We start from the raw sequence: 26,879 nt of genomic DNA on the forward strand, positions 1-26,879 counted from the left end.
AACCCTCAATTCTTGGTTCAACAGATAGCTTTACAAAATAAAAACACATGGTGTAAATGTACATACAAGTGTGAATATAGCATCTTGTGTAGGACTGCTGTCTGAGCATTCACCAACACTAGATGGAGCCACATTTATACCAAGTGGACAGTTTAGCATCTACATTTTATTTAAAGCAGAAAAGGTTCAACAAAAGCAAATACTGGAAATTATATTTCAAAGGGCACCAGCCAAGAGAACATCAATGATCTCTTCTTGCATCCCATTTTACAAATAAGATTTAAGTATAAAAATTAAACACTTCAGTTAACTCTGTGCAGTGACTGTGTATTTCTTCTCGATACATAAAGAAAAATTATACTGCTGAAAACATGAATGGAATGTTTTCAAACTTTATGCTTCTAAAACTACCACTAACTGGACATCTATAGTTTGAGGAAAACTAAAACTAAATCCTTATAGCAATATATGGTGTTTGAAGAACCTGTTTTTAAATAAATCTATTTTTATACTTTAGATAAAACCCAGTGCTTTCATTTTCAACCTGTAATTGAATCTCCACAGAACAGTGAACCCAGAAAGAGGCTGCTTTAGAGCCAAAGATGGAAGGAAAGTGTCTGAGATTTTAACATGCAGCTTTGACTCCAGACATCTTCCACTTTCTGTATCTTGGGGAAAAGTGGGTGCTTTAGATCTTTGACTTTGTACCAACACCTAGGTAACTTAATGTCTGTGTATTCGTTAAAATATTTCAAGCTTTATATCAGAATATCTCAGGGCAGGGTGCAACCTTTGGGATAACTTTAGAACAATTTGAAAAAACTTATTTCAAAGACAAAGGCATCTTCTAGCACCTTTGAGACTAACTGAAATAAGCATGTAGCATAACTTTTTATAGATAGGGTCTACTTCCTGAGGTGCAATTTAAATAAATCTGCAATCCAAGGGATGAAAGAATAAGCCATGAGTTCATTGAGCTCCAAATACTTAAGTGAACAGCTAAATTTTAATTTGGTATCAAAATAAGGCCTATGTTGATACCAGCTGGACCTCACAAGAGGACAGCATAGCCAAGAAATTTCATTCTCATTTCTCCACCTGGTATACTACTCCTATGGTGGGACACAGAGGAGAGCCTTCCCGTCAGATCTTAATGAACATGCAGGTGTGTGTGTGTGTGTGTGCGCGTATGGTGAATCCATCCATCAAACCTCTATGCCACTTAGGAATTTAGTGTTTGATTGATAAACAAACTATTCATCTGATCTTTTCATATTTTGATTTATTTGGCACTTTGGTCATGAAGTTCAATTCAGTAACAGAAAGGAGCTATACTCATTTTAGATAGATTACATATTTTTCCTGTTACTGATTTATTTGTAAATGAGACTTAGATTACCCAACTTTCCTAACAATGCTTGATCCAACTGCTTTCACAAAGCTTTTGAAAAGAGGATAGAATGCATGGCTACAAAATGACAGAACTTTAGGTTGTTCGTGGAAGTAGTTTCACAAGGTAAACTGTGTTAAAGGAGGCCCCAGAGAATTAAAAAACTGGTACCAATTACTGGAGCGTGGACTTGTAAACATTGCCTACAGTACATCCGTGATGCTGTTTTCCTGAACTTTATTAATCTTATTGAATAAATGGACACATTGTCATAACAGTAATTTTATTTTTTAAAGACTTGCAAAAAGATAATAAAATAATTCTTACAAATAATGGAAAATGAAAAAGCACACAACTTTTTCCAGTTCTAGAGAACAGTTTCCGTTACTATTATTTTCTACACAAGACAGCTAGTTCCTAAGAGAAGAATAAATGGCTAAGAAATTGGGGAAAGTGCTCACGTGGTAAACCACTCAAGAGTCCAGATGCTCAACATTCTTGACATCAGAGTGGAAAAATTTACTGTTAGTCTAGAGAAATTTAATATCACCATTCTTGTCATATCCCTCATAGCTTCATTATTAGAACAAGTCTGTAGAAGCTATAAAGGAAGACTAAATGATAAAAAAATATGGTCACTGCGTTCCATCACTCTTACATATTACAAGAAAGTGCTAATCATGTCAAAGAGATTTTTAATCAGTATTATAACAAATGGATGTTCATTTACTTTTCATTTGTTAAAAAATTTATTACCTCAAAATGTTGAACCATGATGCCAAGCTAAGACTTCAAATTTTTACTGTAACTAAGGGGTAATAAACACTAAAGAACATATACCTAAGCCCAGAACAACACTATAAAATTTTACTGTATTAATAAAACAGAACACACCAACCTTTTAAGTTTCTCACTTTGACAATAGTCAAATAATCAGAATGGTTCATTACTATTTCTAAGAGGCTTACATTTTTCACAACTACAGAATCACGTAAAATTGGCATATTTAACAGTTCTATAAAAAGGGTCAGATAATATTTGTTATACAAAATTAAATATCTATTTTTAAAAACTACCTACATTCTGATATTTACTACTCCATAGTACAATATATATCAGCATTAACTGCCCCATGGGATGACCTCTCACACTGGGATTTTCGTTGTTGCATGGGATATTTTCTACATAGACATGTGTATAAATAATAGGGATTAATTCACATCATAAAATACCATAATAAATAAAGTTATATACCAATTAAATATACCATATAAACAATCTTTAACAGAATTGGGCAGACATTGAACAGTTCTAAAAACTGTCCATTGTTTTAGACATGAATGAGCATAACTTTCCATAGGTGTATACACTACTACCCAGTGTTTTTAGATCATGCTCGTATCTGGTCAAGATTCATAAGCCAACAGCAGCTTTGGAATACTGAAGTAAACAGTGAAAGTGACTTCAAGAAGAGACTTCACTCAAATTCATCTACTTGCCTTTAAGCTCTTCTAGCCTAAGCTCAAATTACACAGAAAGAACTATAATGTATTAGTGAATTTTGTATTATTAGTTGGCTGCTCCAGAAAGGCATTCCTTTTTGCCATGTGTTGAGAACATCTGGGTTGCTTTCAAGAAATAAGTCTAACAAGATCAGACATAAAACCAATTTTGAAAATTCATTTCAGAAGATGCAAGATGACTTGTATCCTTTCAGGATTCTATACATTTTGACTAAGAAACTGGAAAAATGGTAACATAGCAGGATATCAAGCAAATTCTTCAGCTTTAGTCAGTGAGAAGGATGGGTAACATGCATTAGGTACAAATAAAATCTACTGTTCTAAAATCTACAGAAATGTTTATTGTTAAATTGTTTACCAGCAGGTGCAAAAATAAGGGCAGGTATATGTATCTGCTACCTTATATGAAGTTCCAACATACATTATAACTGAAACATATTCTTCACAACATGCTTGTAAAGGGAGAACTCCTTGGATGTAAACTTAACACTTTTTTCAAATGTACTGATACTTAACATACAATATTATTTGTATGAGGTACCACAGATGATAGCATCCAACACTGCTACATATCCATTTGCTTTAAATTTAAACTAAACAATTACTAGTTCTTAATTTAAAAGTAAAGGTAAAGGTTTTCCCATGACAAGATTGTCTAGTTGTGACTGGCTGTAGGAGGTGATGCTCATCTCCGTTACTAAGCTGAAGAGCCAGCGTTGTCTGAAGATGACCCCGCTGTCAAGTAGCCAGCATGACTGTATGGAATGATGTTAGCTTCCCGCCCAAGCTACTGTTTATCTACTTGCACTTTTTACAAGCTTTCAAACTGCTAGGCTGGCAGAAGCTGGGACTAGTGACGGCAGCTCACCTTATCATATGGTGTTTGGGCCTCGAATTGCTGATCTTGCAATCGTCAGAGTCTGTGTCTTAACCACTGAGCTTACTTTAAGTTCCATCAATAATATTTACTTCTCTTTCTTTAACTGTTTGCTTAAAACATACACTCAGCATCACAAAAATGCGCCTCATGTTACAGTCTGCTCTTATTATTTACTGAAATAGGAGTTGTTAACATAACTTGGATATGCAACTACATTCGTGTCAAAGTTCAGATGCCATCTGCCTGCACACAGGTTTTTCCCTGCAATATGATGCATTTTCAGTGTGTCCCATCTACATCCTTAACCTGAGTCACACACTTTTTTTCTGTGCAGCTAGAAATAGTTTAGGAGAATATACATACAGTTACACACAGTCAATATAAGCTACCATCGAGAAAATTATCAACACCAGGTTCATCTACCTGTGTCACCTCCAGATCCAGTTGATAAAGCTGGCATGCTGACTACAACAAGGATGCACACTAGAACAGCACTTCACTCAGACGTTGGTAGTAATTTTCAGTTCAACTACTTGCAGACACTTTCTCTAGAAAGATTTAGGCAATTTCGAAGGTGTCCTGGAAAAAATAGAAACATACACAAATTTTAAAAAGTTACTATTTTAAGTTACTGTAATTTGTCATTAAAACCTACTGTAGCAATTTGAAATCTATTTCCTCAAACCTGAACAGATGCTATTTTAGAATCTCAAAAAAAATGTTGTCTCATTCATATGCTGTTTCTTTTAATCTCATTTATGTCCAAGAAAACATTAGAAAATAGTCAATCAGTTGTCTGATACAAGAGTCTTAAGTGCATGGAAGGGACTTGTACTAACCAGTTAAAATTTTGACTGAACCACTAACATCCTAACCCCAAGTATAAACAAATTCTTTTCAAGCTCTATGCTGTTTGAAAAGCAATTACCATATAGGATAGGAGACTGTTGTTCAAGAAAAACAAGTCTGTAAATCGGTTAGATAAAAAATATTTCATAGTTCTTTGTATCATGCTCCTACATTTCTAAGAGTCCTTCCTAATAAAGTTTCTATTCCACAGCAACCCTGCCTCATTAACAGAATTCAATCAGGGTCCACATGGCGCTGTCTTCCATTTGTAGTCCTCCCTGTGTTTTCCCTCCATCATCATATCAATAAAGTATATTAGGATGGCAAAGATGGTATAGCTGTGCATGTTTTTTCATTGGTACAGTGTATTCGTCTCATATGCGGGCACGCCATATGCACAGAACAGGCAATGGTGCATGTGGCAGCACACCACAGGCACAAGCCCCTCCACCATACACAGTATTTCCCTTATGTGGGGGGTCCCCCACGTAAGGGAAGGGCACACTGTTATGCTAGCCGATGTCTATCTGGAAACGACCTAAGAGAAAAACATTCACACTTAGTGAATGTAGGTAGGAGTTGTTTTATAGCCTGAGCACTCCCCCACCAATGATACTTATATTTTCCCACCTCTGCCTTATGGGAAAATAGTACTTCCTGCATTGTGTTATAGTCACCAGTCACAGATAGTAACACAAGGATGCAAACACGCAATTGTTAAATTGAGATTTTAAGTTAGTAAAACTACTTTTAAAAGACAGATTATATTTACTGGCTACTTTTAAGAAGAAATAATATAATATGGAAGTTCAAACCAGGACCATGCTATGAGATGGTATCAACCATCAACAAGTTTACAAAATATGTCTAGCCCTATGTGCAATATGTCACTTCGATCAGTGGCCTAAGAGCCATAACATACTCCCCTCCTTTTTCCATATTCCTGGAAAGAATCAAAGGAATTCAAAGCCATGTGATTTATGTTCTGCAGATTATTTTCAAATAAGATTAGATCCTTTCCAAAATAATTAGTTTCAGCACCTTTACAGACGTTTCTAATGACTCAAAAAGGGAGCAAAAATATCAAGTTTGGGCTATATGTCATAAAGTTAGAAGGTAACACTTTTCACTAGTGACCTTTGTAAATTTAAGGTTTACTATTATTAACAATACTACAACAAACAAACAAATCCTTACAACTATACAGACACTGCACTGAGTATTGTTTTTTTTTCCCCTTTTGGCAGTCCACTGTAAATTTCAATTGTGTTTCAGTCCATCTGAACAGCTTCACAAGTCCACAATATTCTACAAAGATCCTGGCTAGTATACATCTCTCCAGAGATATACTCTGTCCACTGGGGGCAGGATAGGTGCAACACTGATGTTTCTCAGTCACAAAGAAATAGAAAACCATCTTGGGTTTGTTTTTGATAGCTCTAAATTTATATGTAAATTTCTCCATAAAAGCTGCATGCCAAACCCTTGATAACCTTCATGAATTCCACTTTGATGTTACTTCCATTCTAACTATAGAGATTACTTCTGAAATCACTTTTTTATTGTGGAGTTTCCCATTGTCCCCTATAAACATGGTAATATTGTCAGTACATTACACTATTATGTATTTTATTTGTCTCATGGAGATGAGTGCACCTCAGGGATGGGTGTTATCTCCGTGTTTTGTACTGAACTGATATACCATCTTCTGAGAAGTTTGGGTGAATTTGGGCAAGAATACCAGGTATTGCCTTGTGTAAAGGCATCTGTGAAAAGGGACGGTCAATTTGACTGATCATTACCTTCTTTAAAGGTAAGAACATGATAGTTTTTTAAAGGTTTAAGGATTTGGTTACTGAATATTCAATAAACAGGTTAACACCATCTGAGTTTGTGAATGGCCCTATATGCATTTAATTTTGGTGGCCACTATGCATAACTCCTCCTTGAAGTACAGAAAAGCAAATATCTACATATAAGTTAGCAGATATTTTTTTAAAGTAACTTGAAATGAGGCCAGGGACACACTGTACAAGTTTCACAAAACATCAACTCATGTTGATGCAAACGTAACTTATACTTGTCAAGGCCAGGAAGAATCTTTTAGAACTTGGACACATAGCCACACCACTGCTGCAAAATTAAAATGGTCATATCAGCCAACCAGCTTTTTTTTCTTATGTGATCGTCATCTATTTCTAAGCTGCAAATCACAGAACTCTAATTCTACAGTGAAAGTATAATATCCATAATGAACATATGGATTCCAAAGTTACTAATTAAGATTGCAAATACTTAAGTTTAAAGAGTAAGGACTTATTCCTCTAGAAAATACTCAGTATTAACAACGGTGGATGCCATTCCTCCTTTTCTTTATTGTGGTTAAATTCTTCACTTTTAACTTTCAAACCCCTTATTTTAAAGAGCCGTGTGGTATGAAGTTATTCCCCCCAGAATCTCTATGTATATATTAGAATTCAAAGACTATGTATATATTAGTGAAAATAAATGACCTGGTGAAATCTTTCCCAGTAAAAGCCTAATATTTTCTTGGAATGAAACAAGAGTCTTCTCCCATACACTTGTAAATTAAGTTACATTTTTTCAGTGATGTTTGCTTTGGCTAAATTTGTTTTAAAATGCTTTGTAATTTTGAATCAGAATCCAGCTATAAGCACTGGTGACTGTTGCATGGAATCGATTTGCTGCAACACAGAAATACCAGCTGTTATAGTATGTCCTGAGAGGGATTACCGAATATTCTTAAATTGAAGTTCAATCCATCTTTCCATAAAAACACAACGAAAAGCCAGGAACGTAAAAGGAGTATCAAGTGCACCTGAGGCATTTACAATACCCAATAGAACTGTTAGAACCAGCCCTTTAAAAAGGCTTATTTTTTGAAATTTCATTATTCCAGTTGTACCTTGCTTCTATATCACACTGTATCAGATTCTTCTGGCATTTACCATGTGGAAACAGTGAAATAAGTGAAGTTCAGTGATATGTTGAATTTCCACCAGGCCCTTAGTAACCTCTCAGGCTCCTGTAATACTTGCGACATCTAGTGGTTGTGTGGAAGAGTATGATTCCTTTTCTTTAGGATATTTAATTTTTATTTACTTATTACATTTATATTTCATTTTTTCTTTAAGGAGATCAAAGCAGAATACATTGTTCCTTCCATTTAAAACTCATAGCAATCCTGTAAGTAGGACATGGCAGGAGTGAGTGTTGTGACTGAATAAAGATTTGAACCCGTATCTCCAAAGTTTTGATTATACAACACTGGCTCACAATAACGTTCAATATACTTTTATGTAGCCTTCATTCTCTTATTGAAAAATACATACGTATGGATGCTTATAGTAACACAGCAATAACTGAAAGAGAAATCACTTTAAGGAAAACTATGTATAACATAAGAAAGGCACGTAAGGGCAGCGCTTGCTAAAATACTAACATTTAGAAAGGAAATTATATAACTGCCAAATACTTCACATGACGTCTCACAAATATGTACCATTATCTTAGCAATGGGACATTATCTCCACACTACTACCAGGATATATTCATACAAGAATTAAAATTTTAATAGAAGACTTCCTATGCTAAATCCCAGGTCCTTAAACACTATGCAATAACAATTCCTGGAATTTGGTGAAATTTAGGTATTAGAAAAGCTTCCAACCACACAGATGTGGTAGCATGCATAAACTACCACAGAAGTCTTCTAACCACTAAGGTACATGTCAAACCCAACAAATATGGTACCAAAGTTAAAGAGAACTTTCACATTACCACAAACTAAACCTTTAGCTGCTTAGTCTCAGAAAGCTGTATTACATCTTACAATTATTTTGCTAAGGAAAACATACAAATACAGTGCCTTAGAGAGCAGTATGACTGATGTCTCTCTCTCTCTCTCACACACACACACACTCTCTTTCCATCCAAAAGACTATGTATAATTAGGCATGAAAAAGGAAAATTCAGCTACTGTGAGAAGGTTACAAAGCATACATTTTATATGAATGTCTAAGAAAAAACCTGCATATCCTTGGGAAAATTCAACTGTTTTGCTAGTCACTTTAGCAATTTTTTTCCATTGCTTGAACTGAGAAAAGCCATTTATAACCAAACCTGCAATTTTTGGTTTTCTCCACAGTTATTTCCCTTCCAATAATATAAAATAAAGTATGAACTATAAAAATGAAATTAAACAGATACTACTTTCTTACTACTTTCTTGTTATTTGCATCGCAAAAACAAAGTATAGTGAAGTATTGCTACATAAATATAGCAAAAGAAAGCTCTGTCCATGATTGGAACTATTTTTCCAAAATAAATAAGTAAAGTAATTTAAAACAAAGTTCTTCCGGTTGTCAAAAGTATCGATCAAATGTACATTTCTAACCCTCCAGTATTAGCTTTCTCAATTTCTACATTTCTACCAAATAAAAATATTTGAGCAACCTCTAATAGTTTCTCTAACCAATATATATCCCAAACTAATTAGCAAGTTCATAACTTTTTTTCAATGTAAGAGATTTCAATTTCAGAGAAATTAAAAAATACCAAATCCTGTTATCACCCAGAATTTGTTGTCAATAATTGTGGGTGAACTGCTGTGACTATCCCTCAATATATACAGTAGATGGTATGTAATATTTCCAGTAATAAAGACTCCTTAAATCAATAAATCTATTTCAATTGTGCTTATATTAGATACTAATGAAAAAGCAACTTATAACATATTGCCCCCACATTAAGGCTTAAGGAATCTAGCTTGATACAATGAATTACATTGATTCGTGTTTCTTATAATAACGTTATCTTGAGCCTCCGCGCCCCCCCTCCCCGATATGGGGTTTGTGTTGAATGAGTGTGAGAATGTTTCAGATACAGTAGTCATTTGGATTCAATACACAATTGATAAAGGACAGACTCCATATTTGTAAATAATGAATCTATAATTGGGTAAGAAGGAGGAAGAAATCATCTTCTACAAATCCTATATACCAGCAGTTCCCAACCTTTAGGGCTCTGTGAGTGGGGACCCCTGCTATATACTCTATGGACAATATTTCTACTTTAGTTATCAAAATGTTTTGGTTATCAAAATGATGAAGTGAAATGAAGAGAAGAATAAGAACACTGAAGATCAATAAGAAGATAATATAGAAAATATAAATAAAATAAATAGATATATTATGACAAATGAGTGGTTAGAAAATATTATTCATTAATAACAAACAGTGTTTAATGTATACTGACGTTGGGTTTTGTTTTGTTGTGCTCTACATTTTATGTGTTATGTATGTCTGCCATTTTTTACAGTTTAAAAGGTAAATAAACCTGGGGGGGAGAAAGAAAGAAAGAAAAACCAAAATTTTAATTTATCTATTTCCCGGGCTTGAAGAGCAAAAGTCCATCTTCAAATATTACATCATATGTGCTTAACCGTTAGTACTAATAAGGAATGTCCCTGGACCATTTTTTAAATATTATCCCATGCCTAAAAGAACTGATGTAGTATCAGCTTTGCGTGTAGTTGCTAACCTCTGCCTGTCTTAGGTATTGAAAATACTGCATGCAATATTACTATAAAAAAACTTATAAATGGATGGGTTTCTCATATCGCTAACTAAATTAATTGTGCACCTTCATCATGGGGTATTTTATTTTATCTTGGAACTCTATCAGGCTACATTATGTCCTAGAATTAACTTCATAAATATGCAGCATGGTTTTACAAACCACTAGTTAACCTTAACACTTGCCTTATTTTTCACCAGTTCTAAACTGGTATTATAAAATCTATCCTCACACATACAAATACTTATTTGAATATACAGAATGCTGATTTCTGTAACATCCAAGCAGAAAGAGCAGACATACTGCAACATCATCAATACTTCCTGCTGCATCAAAAGTTAAGAACAAAGAATAAAGTTAATGTGGGAAATACTACTGTTAGATACAGCACATAGCTTTCTGTATAATTTAGAGATCCAAGATTTCAGTGCAGGAAATATCCACAGGTTCCATATCTCAGTGAAACCTTCTCCCATTTGTATGGTACATGAACCTACACTGAAAGTGCTTGTGCAAAATAAACACTGGAAGTCATTTCTTTGGCTGGAATTGACATAATCACAAAGAGATAAGTAGTATCTATATCACAAGAAACTAATAAGGAATATACTTGCACAGAAATGTTGTCCCTTGTCAATACAAATACCAAGTAAGATATACAACTTGGATGTTTCTCTGGCAATGACAATGCCCTCAGCTTAATAAAGCTTTTGCAAGAAAGCCTAATGATCTTTCCCCTTCTATTTGGGATAGTATAAAATTCAAACTTTTAAACAATAAAAAGCCTAAAGCAAGCATCTGCTTAAACTGTCAACACTTAACAGTTGAGAGCTGCTGAAAACTGAAACAAATTTTCAACCTACATTCCCACATAGGGTATTCCTTCCACTACCAAATCTATTTCACTAGAACTCATAATGCCAGTATGTTTCAAGAAGTGACAGCATCTGCATTTTACAATTCACTGTAATGATGTACCGCGACAATGTCTGCAAACCTGATTCTGGAGAACTATTTTCCTCTATAAATTTCTAGACAGGTCATTTGCTATTTGTTTTGCTACATTAATCTCTACTTTCCAAAGAGATTCTTTTTTAAAAAATTAAATGTAAGTTATAAAAAGCATTTCAATCATTTCAAATGCACAAAACATTATATTTAAGCTGAACAGAGCAAATAAAACACTGCAAAATCTGCACTACAGCTAAATTATATAAGTGCAAATGATTTGGCATGAATGCTGATTTGAAGATGAAACTTTTGCCGGAATTAATTCAACAGGAATAGTAGCGAATAGCATTCTGTTCATGCAAAAACAGAGTATTTCCTTAAGTCTACAAATCTGGAGCCAAAAGTATTAAACATGGTTGCAGAGCTAATGAGCCAGTTCAGTTCTGGGAGTTTAAATACTCCTACAAGGCAAAGAACTTCGTTTGTGTTTAATTTTGCTAATTTTCTATTTGAGAGCCTAAAGTTATATATAATTCAGTTTCCTACTGAAACAGAAAAAAAACCTACTTCAGCACAATCATTTAGCTAAGGCTAGAATGGTCAATACAGCATTGTTCAGTTTGTTTTAACAACAAAAAAACCCAGGAAATGTAAACCTTAACTTGGAGCCCTTGCATATCCTGTACAACACATTTTTATAACAGAAAGGGTTACTGTGATGAAGGCAAAGGAGTACTGAAGCCATCAAAGCCACTCACTTCCTCCAAAGAAATCTGGATTTTTAAATCAGAAAACTTTCACTTCCTCAGGAATCCTTGTATTTATTACTATTACAAGTAAATAATAGGTCACTTCCAGCAGACATCCCAGTAGTTTTACATAATAATAACAACAATAATAATAACAGTATTTTATTTCTATCCAGCCTCTCCAATAGGATCAAGGTGGCTTACAACAATAATATATTTCATCCATTGTTAGAAACAAATATTAATGCACAAGAGACATCACCAGACATTAGTAACATTGTTCTGGGTTGTCTCTAACCAAGTACTAAGAATTTAATATACAGGTAAATTCTAATGGGAAACATACTTCATTGACATAACTTTTATAAATAAACTTAATTACTACTATTCCCACAGGAAATACACTGTTTTCAACTGTGGTATCTCTTGTTTGTTGACAAAAGGAACAAAACATTGCACTGGATCCAGACTTAGTCATACTGAAAGTAGACCTAGTGAAATAAAGGGCATAAATGACTAACTCTGGATTCAAATCATCAAAGGCAGAAAAAAAGTAATAATAATGCGCTAATATTCTATCTATAAGCAGTGGCACTGCTTGTTAGATTCAGTATAGAAACCCAGCGAGAATATAAATAGTCTTTAATGATCTCATGCTTCCACACATAACTATTTCTAACTTTGGTCAAAATGAGCACAGGAATGCTTTTTCAGAACCTGGATGCTGGATATGTGGCACGTTGTTGAGGTATAATTGAATTAAAGTATACCTGACTTTATAGCAAATGTGTTCAAGCTTTTTGCCTATATTTGTACTCATGCCACCACATTATATTTTCAGTAAAATATGGAAAATATGGTGGCATACACTGTTAGAAATATGAAGTAATAAAAACAGTAATATAAAAGTTATGCCTTAGTCTAGATTCTAGGAAGTTTCATTATATAGGCTAGAAAGAGCTTTCCGCACATTCCCCCATATTTCATAAACAGTAGTGGTTTCTGCCAGAAGAGGGTGCCCATACTCTACAAGAAACATAATGCTCTAAACACATTTCTTGGCTTGTAGAAGCCACATTTGTCTAAATCAGGTCTCACATACTTTAAGCCTGCTAATTTTGCACAGAACTGGAAGTGGCACCTCCCAATGAAACCATACATATTACCACAGGCACATTCACTTTATATTCTAACAAAAACTAGACCGTATTTGTAAACACCATCTTGCCTTTTTCTTCTTCTCTGAATATTTGGCTATCCTGTGTGCAATTTTATTTTTTTCCCTTCTGTGCTCTTTCTTCAATCCTTTCCAGACTAGTCCTTTATTAAATTAATACAATCTCTATTTCTCAATTTTTGGCAAAGGGGTCAGGCAAGGCTGCATTCTATCACCTTATTTGTTCAACTAATATGTGGAAAAATATCATACAAAGAGAATGCTTAGACTCAGAAAAAGGAAGAGCAAAGATAGGAGGAAGGAACATCAACAATGTAGGATATGAAGACGGCACCATACTACTAGTAGAAAACATCACAGACTTGGGACAATTATTAAGGAAGGTCAAAGAAGAAAGTGCAAAGGCAGGTTTAATGCTGAACATAAAAAACAATGACCACAGAGGGTGAAAATACATTCAACCTAAACAATGAGGAAATAGAAATAGTTGAAGAGTTCCCATACCTTGGATCAAACATTGATCAGAATGGAGACTGCAATCAAGAAAGCAGAAGATGACTGGGAATGGGTAGGACTGCTATGAAAAAACTAGAAAAGATCCTAAGAATAAAGATATACAACTGAGCATTAAAGACAAAATCGTCCAAACCATTGTATTCTCTTTCACCATGTATGGATGCGAGAGCTGGACAGTGAAGAAAGTGGGTAAGAAAAAAATCAATTCATTTGAGATGTGATGCTACAGAAGAGTACTGGGGATACCATGGAGAGCCCAAAAGACAAACAGATGGGTCCTAGAACAAATCAAGCCTGAATCATCTGGAAGCCAAGATGATCAAACTGAGGCTGCCATACTTTGGACACATCATGCAAAGGCATGACTCATTGGAAAAGACAATGATGCTAGGAAAGGTGGAGGGATGTAGAAAAAGAGGGAGACCACATACTAGATGGATGGAACCAATTAGGAAGGAGATAAGCATGAAGTTAGAGGATCTAAGCAGAGCAGTGGAGGACAGGGAGTATTGGAAGTGTTTCATCCACAAGATCTCCATGAGTTGGGAGGGGAATCACTCCAAGGCAATTAACAACAAATTACTCTCACAGCAGGAAATGTCATCTGATCAGGGAGAGGGGTAACTCTCATTGAACTCTTTTTGACTAGATATTCCAAAGTAGCACTATTTTTAGAAAACAATTAAGGGAGGCAGCATGGTGTAGTGGTTTCAGCATTGGACTATGGCTCTGGGGACCAGGGCACAAATCTCAGCTCAGCCATGGAAATCCACTGGGAGACCTTGGGCAAGTCACACTCTCTCAAACAATGCAAATGGCAAACCCCCTTTGAAGAAACTTGCCAAGAATATCCCATGATAGGGTCACCCTAGGGTCACTTTAAGTCAGAAATGGCTTGAAGGCACACAACAACAAACAACAAATAAGTTGCTAAAACGTTCAAGACTGGATATGTATTCCTCAATGCACCCCCAACCTGATAGTTGCCAATCCTTAGTCTGAAAGTGGGATGCGGAAATCCGTTTGCCTCTGCCACATGCCAACAATCCTGTCAGCTGCACAGGAAACTTTCTGTGATTTCAACGTCAACTCCATCATCCCTACCAACTATTATTCTGAATTTTGGCAACTCTTTTTCCCAATGGCACCTCTGTGATGTAAACTGTTTTTATCCGAATTATCAGAAAATATGCGGTAGAAGGGAACAGATCCTCTCTTTAAAAACAGACAGACAAACAAACCGTAAAGGCTGCTTTTGACAAACAAATGAAAATACTGCACATCTGGGCACATCTACAAACTGTCCACAAAATCATGAAGAGAAAGTAGGTTCCTATCCTATCCCAATTAACTTTATAAATACATACCATTAAAAGAAAAACTTTGAATCAATCATGCTGAAATTTTGCACATTTCATCCCCAATGATAATGTGTCCTTTTTGAAAAAAATTGCCTTCCCCCAAGTAAGAGGGCAGAGTGGGGAGTTGAAAACTCAAAAAAAAAAAATTTGTTCTTACGCAAAGCCTACCCACAACTATCTTTATACCATCTGTCAGACTTCAGCTTCTCAGACAGAACAACCACTATGCCTGCAACTTTTCAGAAAGAATAAAGGAACTATTGGTAGCCATCTCATCTTACAGCAAAGTTTACAAGGCATCTAGCATATAAGCCTATTTTCACATCTGTCAAGTTTTATCCCCTTAGAAAAGCTACTATGCCTCCAAATTTCATCCAATTCAATAACTAAGCCAAATGCATAAAGTAAACAAATATGACTTGAGATTCCACTCACATTTTCTTTGCCTAGGAAAGAAATAAGAATCAACTTTCCACCTTGCATCAGACTGGGAGACACTCACAGAAGAAGCAAATCTAATCTAAAGATGCACAATGTGTTATCCAGAATTACAGGCATGAATTTGAATGTACTTTACATATTTTATGTATGAAGATCAGAATAATGCTCAGGCTTTGACAATGCCAGTCACCATAGTAATGGCAGTGTAAGTAAAAGATGTAATAACGATGCTCACAAGTTGAACAATTAACAGCATAAAGATGAAGAAAAGCTAGCATCTCTGCAGAAATAAATCAATAGTCAGTGATCAATACTATCTATAGATAATTCTGTTATCTTACCTACTGATAACTGTCAGACTTGGTCCTAATTTTTTTTTGGGGGGGGGGTCTTATCCATAATAGTAGCCATTACAATGAGTCATGATGAGTAACAGTTTGGGGGTGTGCAGTAAATACAGATTTCACCTGCATGTAAAATCCTTAAGTGTGTGTGGGGCAGTGGCTACTACTACACCTTCATCAGTTCATTCTCTCACTAATCCTTCAAAGTGAGAGCTAGTAATAATAGTAATAATAAATAGTTTATTTATATTTCCTGCCTCTCCCTGCAGTTCAAGGTGGGATCACAATCAGTAAAATGCATACAGAGATAAAAATAAAAAATTACAGTCAACACTACTACTTTAAATAAAATTAACATCTCATCGTACAATAACAACAACAATAAAATTATGCCGGAATAATAATCAAAGGAGTGGAGCTTTATTATAACAAATCTCCTATACAGGGTCAGATGGGTAAGCCCACCGGAAGAGAACTTAACTATCATTACCTCCATATTAAAGATGGAGAGCCAAGACCGGGGTCTAGTGGCTTTCCAAAGACAACAAATTTAGTCTGTGACAAATCAGGAAACAACAACACAGTTTACAACACAAAACTCAGTCTCTATGGTACATCAAATATAAAACTAACAGAGTTGTTTCTCACTGTAACAGTACTTCACTTATCATGACTGCAAGCACCTTATAAGCAACAGCTTTCAACAACTGGCATGTCAGTCTTTTTATTTGTGTGAACCATATTCCTTTGAAAACACATCACAATATATATTGAAAAAAATAGATTTTTCATATTAAAAATTTAAGAATAAATCAATTATAAAATGTACCTTATATCAAATATAAACCAAAGACAAATTAAATTCCTTGCATTTTATTTTTAGTCCAAACAAGATACAACACATTATGTTGTACCTTCTTTTTGCTAGAAGCAGCCAAATATTTTTTAGTCTTTACTGTTACCTGCTTATCTCAATCCACAAGGAGAAAAACACATATAAATCAGATGAATGCCCTAAGACAGAAAATAACAATCAGGTTACCAACTCTTCCTGTGGACCTTTAGAATGCGCAGAATACTAAAGCAGAATGAATGTTTCAGTACCATTTCTGCATGGCATATACATCATTCTACAATCCTACAAAACAAATCCTACAATTACTCCCTCACTATGACTAACAAAATAGCAATTGTGCAAAACAATTAAATTGCATACTATAATGATGCAAGATAAATTATGGGTTTCCCATTTTCACAATTTACATGTTACAGTCTGGAAATTAGATTGTGTGGAGACTTGCTTAAAAAAAGCACGTCCAGGTTGAGAGGCACTAATATATTAATTGTTCATATTTTCTAACTAGACAGACTGTCCTCTTGCTGAAAGGGAATATGAGCTGCCTGTCTGGGGTGGTGGCCTGAGCACACCAGAGAAAGAGGAGTATCATCACTTTCATTGCCCAGACAAGAGAAGGCCTTTCAGCTAGCTGTTGCCATCACCTACCTGTTGCTGCTATCAGTGGCTGTCTCTGTCTTGTGCAGATGCTGTATGCCTGACAGACTTCCACAGCCTACAGAACAAGGCCCCAGGTATGAGTGAGCCAGACTGACACCTGCCCCTTCCTGAAAGATATATAAACTGCCTGTTTGGGGAGGGAGACCCATAGCTGCCAGAACTGCTTCCAAAAAGGGTTCAGCCCTGTAGGGCTGCCACTTCAGGTGTGGAACGAAGGTGAGTGCCAGTTTCCTTGCTTGGGAGTGTGGAAGGAGGTTGTTTCTTCTTTGGAAAACTTAAGTCTTTTTAAACAACCTGTCCTGATGGCAAAAGAAAAAGGAATCATATTGAGATCAGAGGAGGGGAAGTAAATTAGGGAGCTGCCACTACAAAAATAATGGTGGGTGATAGGAAGTGGGGAAGCAGTGCTTGGGAGAAGAGAGATCCATAGTGTCTTGGTTGCCTCCAAACTGTTTCTACTTGAAATAGCCTGGATAGCCTTGGCAACAGGCCCCTGAGCTGAAAATGTTGCTATTCAATGACGGGTTTGTAAGTGGGAGAACATCTATAATACAGAACTTGGTCTTGGATGAGCATGCCACCTGGCCTGTATTATTCAGAGCTGGCGGGCTGAAGTGGATGGAGGTCTCTGCAAACTCTTTCCACCTGAGTTGTGTGTGCAACAGTAGGCCACACTGGGGGGGGGGGGGGGAGACAAGGGGTGAGTTGCTATGGTCTATTAAAATTTCATTCCCCTGGCCAGGCGTCTTGTCCCAGTCTGCTGGGTTTGGGGGTGTGTATATGAAGTTGGGTAGCTAGGCCACAAAAGGCACACTAGGTATGTACTACCCACTATAGTGCCTGAGTTTCAGCAGTAGCCAGGAGTGTATTTGCATAGCTAAAACAAGTGTTCCAGTTGTGCCTGTTCCTAGAGAAGTATGGTCTAGCTTCATTGTCTCATGGCTTGATTACATCTGGTTGGATTACTGCTATGCAATCTACATGGGAGCACCTTTGAAAACTAGCTTGGGTCCAGTTTGTGAAAGAACTATCTCCCTTACATGGGCCTGCCCAAGTTTTAAGATCTGTGGTGAGGGCTTTATCTAGATCCTACCATGATCAAATTCATTAGTGTCAAAGCTGCAAATGTGGAGGGACGACTGTACTCTTCTTGATCTGGATACTATGGTCAAGTTGATGCAACACAGAATTTGATTGGCTTTTTTGGCTGGCACATAACATTGCTGACTCATGTTTGACTTGTGGTTACTAAGACTCTAGGATCCTTCTCACACATACACATTCAAGCCATGTGTTACTCATCCTATATTTGTGCATTTCATTTTTGCTGCTTAGATGTAGTACCTTACATTTCTCCCTGTTGAAATTCATTTTTATTTGGTGTCATCTGAAAATTTGATACACTGTCACTGGAGACCCAGATGGACTCTGTTGCTCAGAGTGCTTGTGCCCAGCTGCAACTGGTCCACCAGCTATGGCCTTTACTGAACAGGAATAACTTGGCCACAGTAGACCATGCACTGCTGTTGTTGTTATTTGCTTTCAAGTCAACCTTGACTGATGGCGTCCCTGTGAATGAGATGTTTCCAAGGCCCCCCCATACGTTGCTAGATTACTGTAATTAGACTAGTACAATAAACTCTGCATGGGGCTGCCCTTGAAGATGACTCAGAAATTAGAGCAAAATGCAGCAGCTAGACTGCTCAGTAGAACATCATAGAAATTTAACACTGCTTTTAAAGGAATTGCACTAACTGTCATTATGCTTATGGATTGAATTCAAGATGCTGGTAATATCGTTTAAAGCCCTAAATGAGTTGGGGCCTCAGTACCTGAAGGACTGCCTTCCTCCTACTTTTAAAACTGAGTAAGTGGCAGGGATTGTTACACACTTCTAGGGTGATCACCAACTCATTCCACACCTTGGAAGAAGGCTGGTCACTAACCGTAGCATATGGAACTGAGACAGCTCCCATGGTAGCTTCTCAGTAAAGAAAAAGAGCTGGGAAAGTTGATCACACCTCTTTCACAGCATGTGTATTTTGACCTTTAAGAGAAAGTGCGTTCAAGCTTTCCCATTTCCTAAAATCTTACCTGTATTTTCCCCCAAGAAGTCATCCCCCAAGGTAATTTTAACATTTACACAAACATTTCTAATGCAAAACTGCTAAGAAGCCCCACCACCGTTATCTTCCAGTTAAACTCAGGTGTTTAATTATAAAGCATCAAATGTTTCACAACATCTATCTGCAGAAAGTTATGGTAAAGAGAAGGCAAGCTGTTAACACTGCCAGTTTCTAATCAATGCCTCTTGTTTGGCATTAGTCTGAGAACCAAGATTAAGAATCAAGATTCACAACTTGATTATCTTTATCACTACATTTCTTTTGTCATCTAGCTATCTCATCTCTGTATAGAACCAATACTACATATCTATTAAAATGGGAGCTGCAACTCCCAAAGCACTTGCTTAAGATTAGAGATCAGCCTCTTAATTTCCAAGTGACAAGTTAATATGTAAAGCCACTGGGTTAAAAAAAAGTTGTAATGTCATGTAGTTTAATGCCATAAAGCCACTCTAGGAATTATTTACATTCTTTGACTATGCAAAAATTAGACTACGAAATCTCTCTTGAAACAAGGATATAATATACAAGAGAATTGTTTTTGAGTTTAACAAAAAGCGATGGAAAATCCAAGTGAAGCGATCCAAATACTCCAGTTATAAGCCTGGAATAAAATAAACATAGAAAACAGACCAATGAACATGGCACTGATCACTACCACCTGCAGCTGTCAACATGAAGCCGAATATCAATGAGGTACAAAATTCTCTACATGCAGTTCTAAATGTCAGCCAAAAAAGGAACAACAAGCACTTCACAAATTGTTTCCCAGTAAGACTAAACTATTATATTTTTGCAAAATTATCACCGTTACTTTTAATTTAGTAAATGAATTCACACGTTAAGAATTTAGCTTGAGGGTTGTACATATCTAATACCTAAATTCTGATAAACAAGAATAAACCTTTGAATTATCATTAGCCCTCCACATTTCTCTCAATCAGATTCAAAGCAACTAACAACGTATTTAAAAACAATACTGATTAGAACTGTACTTGATGACAGGAGAGAAAGGATGGGGCATCCTGGCCTCCCTAGGGAGGGAGTTCCAAAGTTTGGGAGCAGCCATCAAGAAGGCTTTCTCCCTTGCTCCCACCAAATGAGCCTGAGAATGTGATAGAACAGAGTGAAAGGCCTCTCCAGATGATCATAGCATTCTAATGGGCTCATAAAAGATACCATCCTTTAAACAGCCTGGACCCAAGTCATGTAGAGTTTTATAGAGCATCACCAGCATTTGAATTGTCCATGGAAATGGACCAGCAGCCAGTGGAGCTGTTGCAACTAAGAAGTTGTGTGCTCTCTGCAGCCAGCACAAGTGAGTAGTCTGGCTGCAGCAACTTGGGCCAGCTGAAGTTTCTGAACACTTTTCAAAGGCAACCCCACAAAGTCAAGTAGGATGTGCCTTGCCAACACCATGCATGCTTCACCCTGAATTTGATTTATTTGGAGGAGGAAAAGCAAGTGATGGGCTGGTGCTGTTGGAATGACAGGAGACTGGGACGAGGACTGGGAGGAAGAGAATTGGAATGAGGAAGACGATGGGCCAGGAAGGGGTTTAAAACTGGATGAAGCATCGTGGTGAAAAGCTGGGAAAGTGAGTGACTCCTACCCCCCACAAATGTAGAAGGGTGACTATGGACTACATCAGAGTGAGTAGACCTCAGGCTTGCAGGATCTGCTCTGAATTTCATTTGAACCCAAAAATCCACCAGCTGGAGCCAATGTAAAAGATATATTCTTAGAATTATATAATTGTGAGACCCAGACTCTGTTCTTGAGTGCCAGAGCTAAAACAGGTCTATTGTCAATGCAAAAATATACTCCTCATGACCATTTACCCCCTATTTTAGCATAATTTGTAAGAATTGTAAAAACAGTGTGGGGAAATCACTCTCGACTATTCAAAAGAACTCTGTACAGTGGTACCCCGGGATACGAATTGATCGCGTTACGAAATTTCCGGGGTACGAAAAAGTTAGATTGGAAAAAACTGTTCCGGGTTACGAACTATTTTTCGGGTTACGAAATTCATTTCGGCGCGTTTCGGCGCGAAATTCAAATGCGAAGCGCGGCTAGCGGCTTTCCAGCGCTAACGGAAAGCCTTTTCGGGTTGCGAAATGTATCGGGTTACAAACGGCGCCGCGGAACGAATTAATTTCGTAACCCGAGGTAGCACTGTAAATTCTAAACACTTTATTTTATTCACAGTAAATTCAATACTATGCAGATGACTTGTTGTCACAACATGCTGTGACTGAGCACTCTAGCACCATTAAAAGATTGCATGTTATTCCTCAGTTATTTCAGGACCATATTTGGATCACAGTTACAAATTCTATTATTGGTTATATTAATACATTGTAACTGCAAGTCACGCTTTCATTATGCAGCATTAACAGACACACCCATTCTCCCAGTTTTGATAAGCAGGAGCTTAAAATTTGACCATAGCAATGGGGCTATTCAAATATTTAAATATAATCATTTTTTTGGAGCAGAAATTCTTTCATAAAAGGAAGCAAACTATCACTTCTATAAACATTAGGAGTGTGAGGAGGATTCCGGAAGGATCACTTATCAACAAATATTAGAAACTGTTCTATCCATTATTTTATAATAGAATACCTTCGGATTAGTCTTATGCTATACGTGTGGGAAGTAAATAAAAATGGAGGCTTTTAATGGGATAGTTTACCGGTATATTTAAATCAGTTTTTTCAATCAGATATTTTATTTACTTTCAATTATTTTTAAAGTATTTTTAAAATTCTGAATATATGTTTGTTGTTGCTGTTGTTGTGTGCCTTCCAATCATTTCAAATTTATGCCAACCCTAAGGCAAACTTATCATGGGGTTTTCTTGACAAGATTTGTTCAGAGTAGGTTTGCCATTGCCTCCCCTGACACTGAGGTCACCCAGTGGTTTCATGGCTAAGCAGGGAATTGAACACTAGCCTCCAGAATCAGAGTCCAACATTCAAACCACTGCACCATGCCAGCTTATGTATTATTGTAAATTATTTGGTTAATATTAATACAATTACGGTAAAAGCATGGTATCTCTATTAATATAAACAAACACATGGTAGGGATGCAGTGGCTTATCAGTTAAGACACTGACTCTGGCAATTGCAAGGTCAGCAGTTTGAGACCCAAGCGCCACATGACTGAGTAAGCTTCCTTCACTAGTCCCAGCTTCTGTCCATGATCTCCCTGATTGAGTCTAGCCATTTGGTGTGCAGTCTTCCTCTCTTTCTACTGCTCTCCACCTTTCTTAGTACTATTGTGTATTCTAATGGGCCATGTCTTCTCATGATGTAACCAAAGTACAACAGCCTCAGTTTTGTCATCTTGGCTTCCAGGGCGAGTTCTGGGTTGATCTATCCTAAGAACCATTTGTCTGTCTTTTTGGCTGCCCATGGTATCCTCAGCACTCTTCTCCAGCACCACATCATAAATGAGGTTTTTTTTTTTTTCTTTTCTGCTTTTTTCACTGTCCAGCTCTCATATCCCTACATGGTGATGGGAAATAGTATGGCTTGGACCATTTTAACTTTAGTGCTCAGTTGTATGTCTTTACTTTTTAGGATCTTATCTAGTTCTTTGGTAGCTGCCCTTCCCATTCCTAGACTTCTTATGATTTCTTCACTACAGTCACTGTCTTTAATCAATGTTTGATCCAAGGAACAGGAACTCTTCAACTATTTTGATTTTTTTATTGCCTAGATTGAATTTATGTATTTCTGCTGTGGTAATTATTTTTGTTTTCTTTATACCTGCCTTTGCACATTAATCATTAACTTTAGTTGTTGTTCCAGGTTTGTGATGTTTTCTGCTAGTAATATGGTATCATCTCCATATCTAAGATTGTTGATGTTCCTTCCTCCTATCTTCACTCCTCTTCTTTCTTAATCTAAGCCTGCTGTGCTTATATTTTCTGAATTCAAATTGAACAAACAGGAAACCATTTGAGAACCATTCTGTTTCTCTGAATTCTGTTCTAAAAGTAGCCCCTGATTCTAAGTACAGATTTCTCATCGGGACTATCAGATAGAGTGACACTCCCATCATGACATTCAAAGCCACCCATAGCTTTCCATTATCTATACAATCATATGTTTTGCTGTAGTCTATAAAGAACACAACTTAAATTAATTCGTCCTGCCTCAAATCTTTCAAATAACTAAAGATTAAAAATGAACAGGATTCTTTTTCCAGGTTAAATGCAAAGCAGACCTACACTTTGACTTCAAAAGTTCATTTTGCATATACATAATGTCTCATTGCCAGCCAAGTCGGGTACAAAGGAAGGTAAGATGATACCTTGCCTCTAACTAATATCTTGCAGAGAAAGACAAGGTTAAACTCTCTCAGCTCTGTTACAAAAATAGTTCCATGAGGAGCAGACAGGTAGTTTGTTAGCTAGGATGGACCACAGTTTTTATTCAAGACAATCCCAGCCTCAAGTACTATTTCTTCAATAACTTCCCTGAATTATCAGAATGAGATTCTGCCATACTACAACACATGCAAACTACAGTTCAAAATGGAACACCAGCCTGTCATATGTATACATGTGAAATGAATGCATTCTTCCACGTCAACATGAAAATGCTTTAGCTATGCATGCCAATCTCAGTGCATAATGGTCTTTATAAAATGCAGCAGATGTTCAGATAGCAAGTGTAAACAGATAACCCTCAACCTACCAAGTAAGATTAAGACTGAAAATCTTTACCAAGTAGCACAAGCTGCATGTAAACAGAATGGGAATTACTTTCAGATAGTTAGCAAGACAAACCCACACCTATAATACTACCTGAGACATAGGGGTTATCAATGATGGGGCAACACCAAAGGGGCTCAGCATTTCAGGGGAGTGAGGGCAAAAGCCAGTCTCTCTGCTTTGAACTGGGAGGGAAGTCAGGTTCTTTTAAATCTGCAAGTTGTGATCTTTTAAAATAACTTGCCATACTGGCAATGAAAAAAAGAAGAAAAAAGTGCCATACACAAAGCATAGAAGGCAAAGTAAACTGGCCTGTAACGGTAATGGGTACAAGCAGATAAATAGAGGAGAGAAAATGCCATGACCACAGAAGAGGGAAAAATCACAAGATATTGTGTTGTCCCAAACAATCAGATAGTCTTGGCAACAGACCTTGCAGGCTGAAAATACTGCTGCTGAATGCTATGTTGGTAAACGGAAAAGCAGCACTGATTTAGGATTTGATCCTGAATGAGCATGCCAAGCTGGCTTGTATTACACAGACCTGGTTAAAGTTGTGTAGGTTAACCTCTCTCAGCTCTGTCTGCCAGCGTTTTTATTGTTCCTGTCATGATTTTGAATTGTTTTACTGATAATTTTACTGATGTTTCAATAAGATAGCTTTCTTTTAAACTTTTTTAAACTAACATTTAATTTTTATTAACATTTAATTTAACCTTTTAAAATTCATGTTGTGAGGCACTCTGGATTTGGCTTAAATTACATAAATATTAAATACAATGTAATAATATACATTAAGATATTAATACTATAAGGACAACAATGCCTTATATTATATATATGGAAAATGCTAGGGTAGGGGAAGTAGAGGAGAGGCATAATTTTGTGCTTGGTAGTTCTAGTTTCTAATTACAGTGAATGAGTTCACCTGGGCTATCAAGTCTCTGCACTTCAGGAGAAGTATGCTGAAGTAGCATATGATCCAAGTTCTTTCTCTTAGGAGCAGAAATATTAAGAGTGGCTTTCTAGAGTGTGTGGAATGCAACTCTGGAAAATACTGGATGTTTAAATCCTTCTGCATATTTCACCACTTTGTAGTGCATTTTGCTACACTGGTACCAGCTGAGAAGATAACTAAAATAATAATAAACTTGAATTCTTTTTGATTCTTCATAATCCCCTGGTCCTTCCATTCCTCTCTCCCCTGCCCCAAAGTGATCCACAACATTAGAGATGCATGCACTTGTTCATCTTCCAACAGGATATATACAGTCAGTCAGCAATACCCTTCTCTACTCTTATCAGACAAACAGGGCAGTCTCTACAAAGAGACGAAACACAAAGGGTTTCATATTACAAATGACAAAACCTAGAAACCAGCGGAAGAACATTTCAGGCTTCTTGGACATACAGCCAAGGACCTTCAAGTATCAGCTTGGGAACAAAGAAATTTCTCGGGAAAATGAGAAAGAGAAACAGTTGAAATGAGACATATTCACAAATTCTAATCCATTAGCAGAAGGATGGAGACAATGGTTTTCTGTCATATTACATATATTAATATATGGATCTGCGAACTGGAAAACAGCTCACCTTCCTACACAAGAGGAGTGAAGTGTTAAAGTTTTTGAACTGGCTGAGATGGACAAAATGGGAACTTTAATTAAAAGGCTGGGAACTATTCTTGTCTTTCATGAAGAAGAAAGAATGGAAGATTATGCCTGCAAAAATGAGGCTTAAAACAATTTTAATTATTTTAAGTCAGAATTAATGGGCCCTTGGTATCCAGGGGAGTTTGGTTCTAGGACCCCCATGGATACCAAAATCTGTGAGTGCTCAAATCCTGTTACAGACAATGGCATAGTAAAATGGCATCCCTTATATAAAATGGCAAAATCAAGGTTTGCTTTTTGGAATTTATATTTTAAAAAATATTTTCAAGCCATGGATGTTTAAATCTGTGGATAAAAAAATCCATGGATATGGAGGGCTGACTGTACAAAATTTGATAGTATTTGAGAAATTATATAGCTTGAGCATTAGTATTTTCAGGCTTGGGAAATGGGAAGTCAAGTACAGTTTGCATTAGTTTTATTAAGTGGGGCTGTGCTTTGGCTGTTATTGTTATACTTTTGTACAAAGGGAGGGAATAGGTGGTATGGGGGTAATGTTGTTTAGTTTGATTTAGGGTGTGTTTTAGTATAATAATATAATAATAATAATAATAAAATTTTATTTGTATACCGCTATTCCTAGGTAGATCATAGCGGTTCACAACATACAAAAATAATACAATAAAATAAACAACATATATCCCCAGTAACATCCAACAATCTTCCCACACCAATTAAAACTTCAGAATACAACCTAAAACATTACAACATAAAACCATTAAAACCCCCAATACAAACAATAGCTGGATCGAACAAATGTGCATCAAGGGAAGGAAGGATGGTATAATTAAGGAACATGGGGGAAAGCTTGTCGGAAAAGATAGGTCTTCAAATTTTTCCTAAAGAAGTCTATAGAGGTGACTGAGCGGATCTCATCGGGCAGAGAGTTCCAAATCTGTGGAGCTGAGATGGAAAATGCCCTTTGAGAAGATGAGATGTATCTCGACATAGGAACTCTTAACAGATTCTTCCCGCCCGACCTGAGAGTGCGGGGCGGACTGTATGGGGAGAGGCGGTCCTCCAAGTACCCTGGGCCCAAGCCATTTAGGACTTTAT

General features: G+C 36.6%; 1 protein-coding gene across 2 annotated transcripts in view; it reads right to left on the bottom strand.

The window, feature by feature from the left end:
* The window catches only part of LOC149309996 (MAGUK p55 subfamily member 7), a 102,083-nt gene that overhangs the window by 66,690 nt on the left and 8,514 nt on the right, over positions 1–26,879 (bottom strand). For both annotated transcript variants that reach the window (XM_089533441.1, XM_089533440.1), the window contains exon 2: positions 4,217–4,372. In XM_089533441.1, the coding sequence (XP_089389567.1) occupies positions 4,217–4,253 (37 nt within the window). In that variant the 5' untranslated portion in view covers positions 4,254–4,372. The remainder of the gene's footprint in view (positions 1–4,216; positions 4,373–26,879) is intronic.

The sequence above is a fragment of the Sceloporus occidentalis genome, unplaced genomic scaffold, assembly GCF_023333645.1.
Source record: "Sceloporus occidentalis isolate IW3139 unplaced genomic scaffold, rSceOcc1.0.p SCAF_7, whole genome shotgun sequence".
NCBI lineage: Eukaryota > Metazoa > Chordata > Lepidosauria > Squamata > Phrynosomatidae > Sceloporus > Sceloporus occidentalis.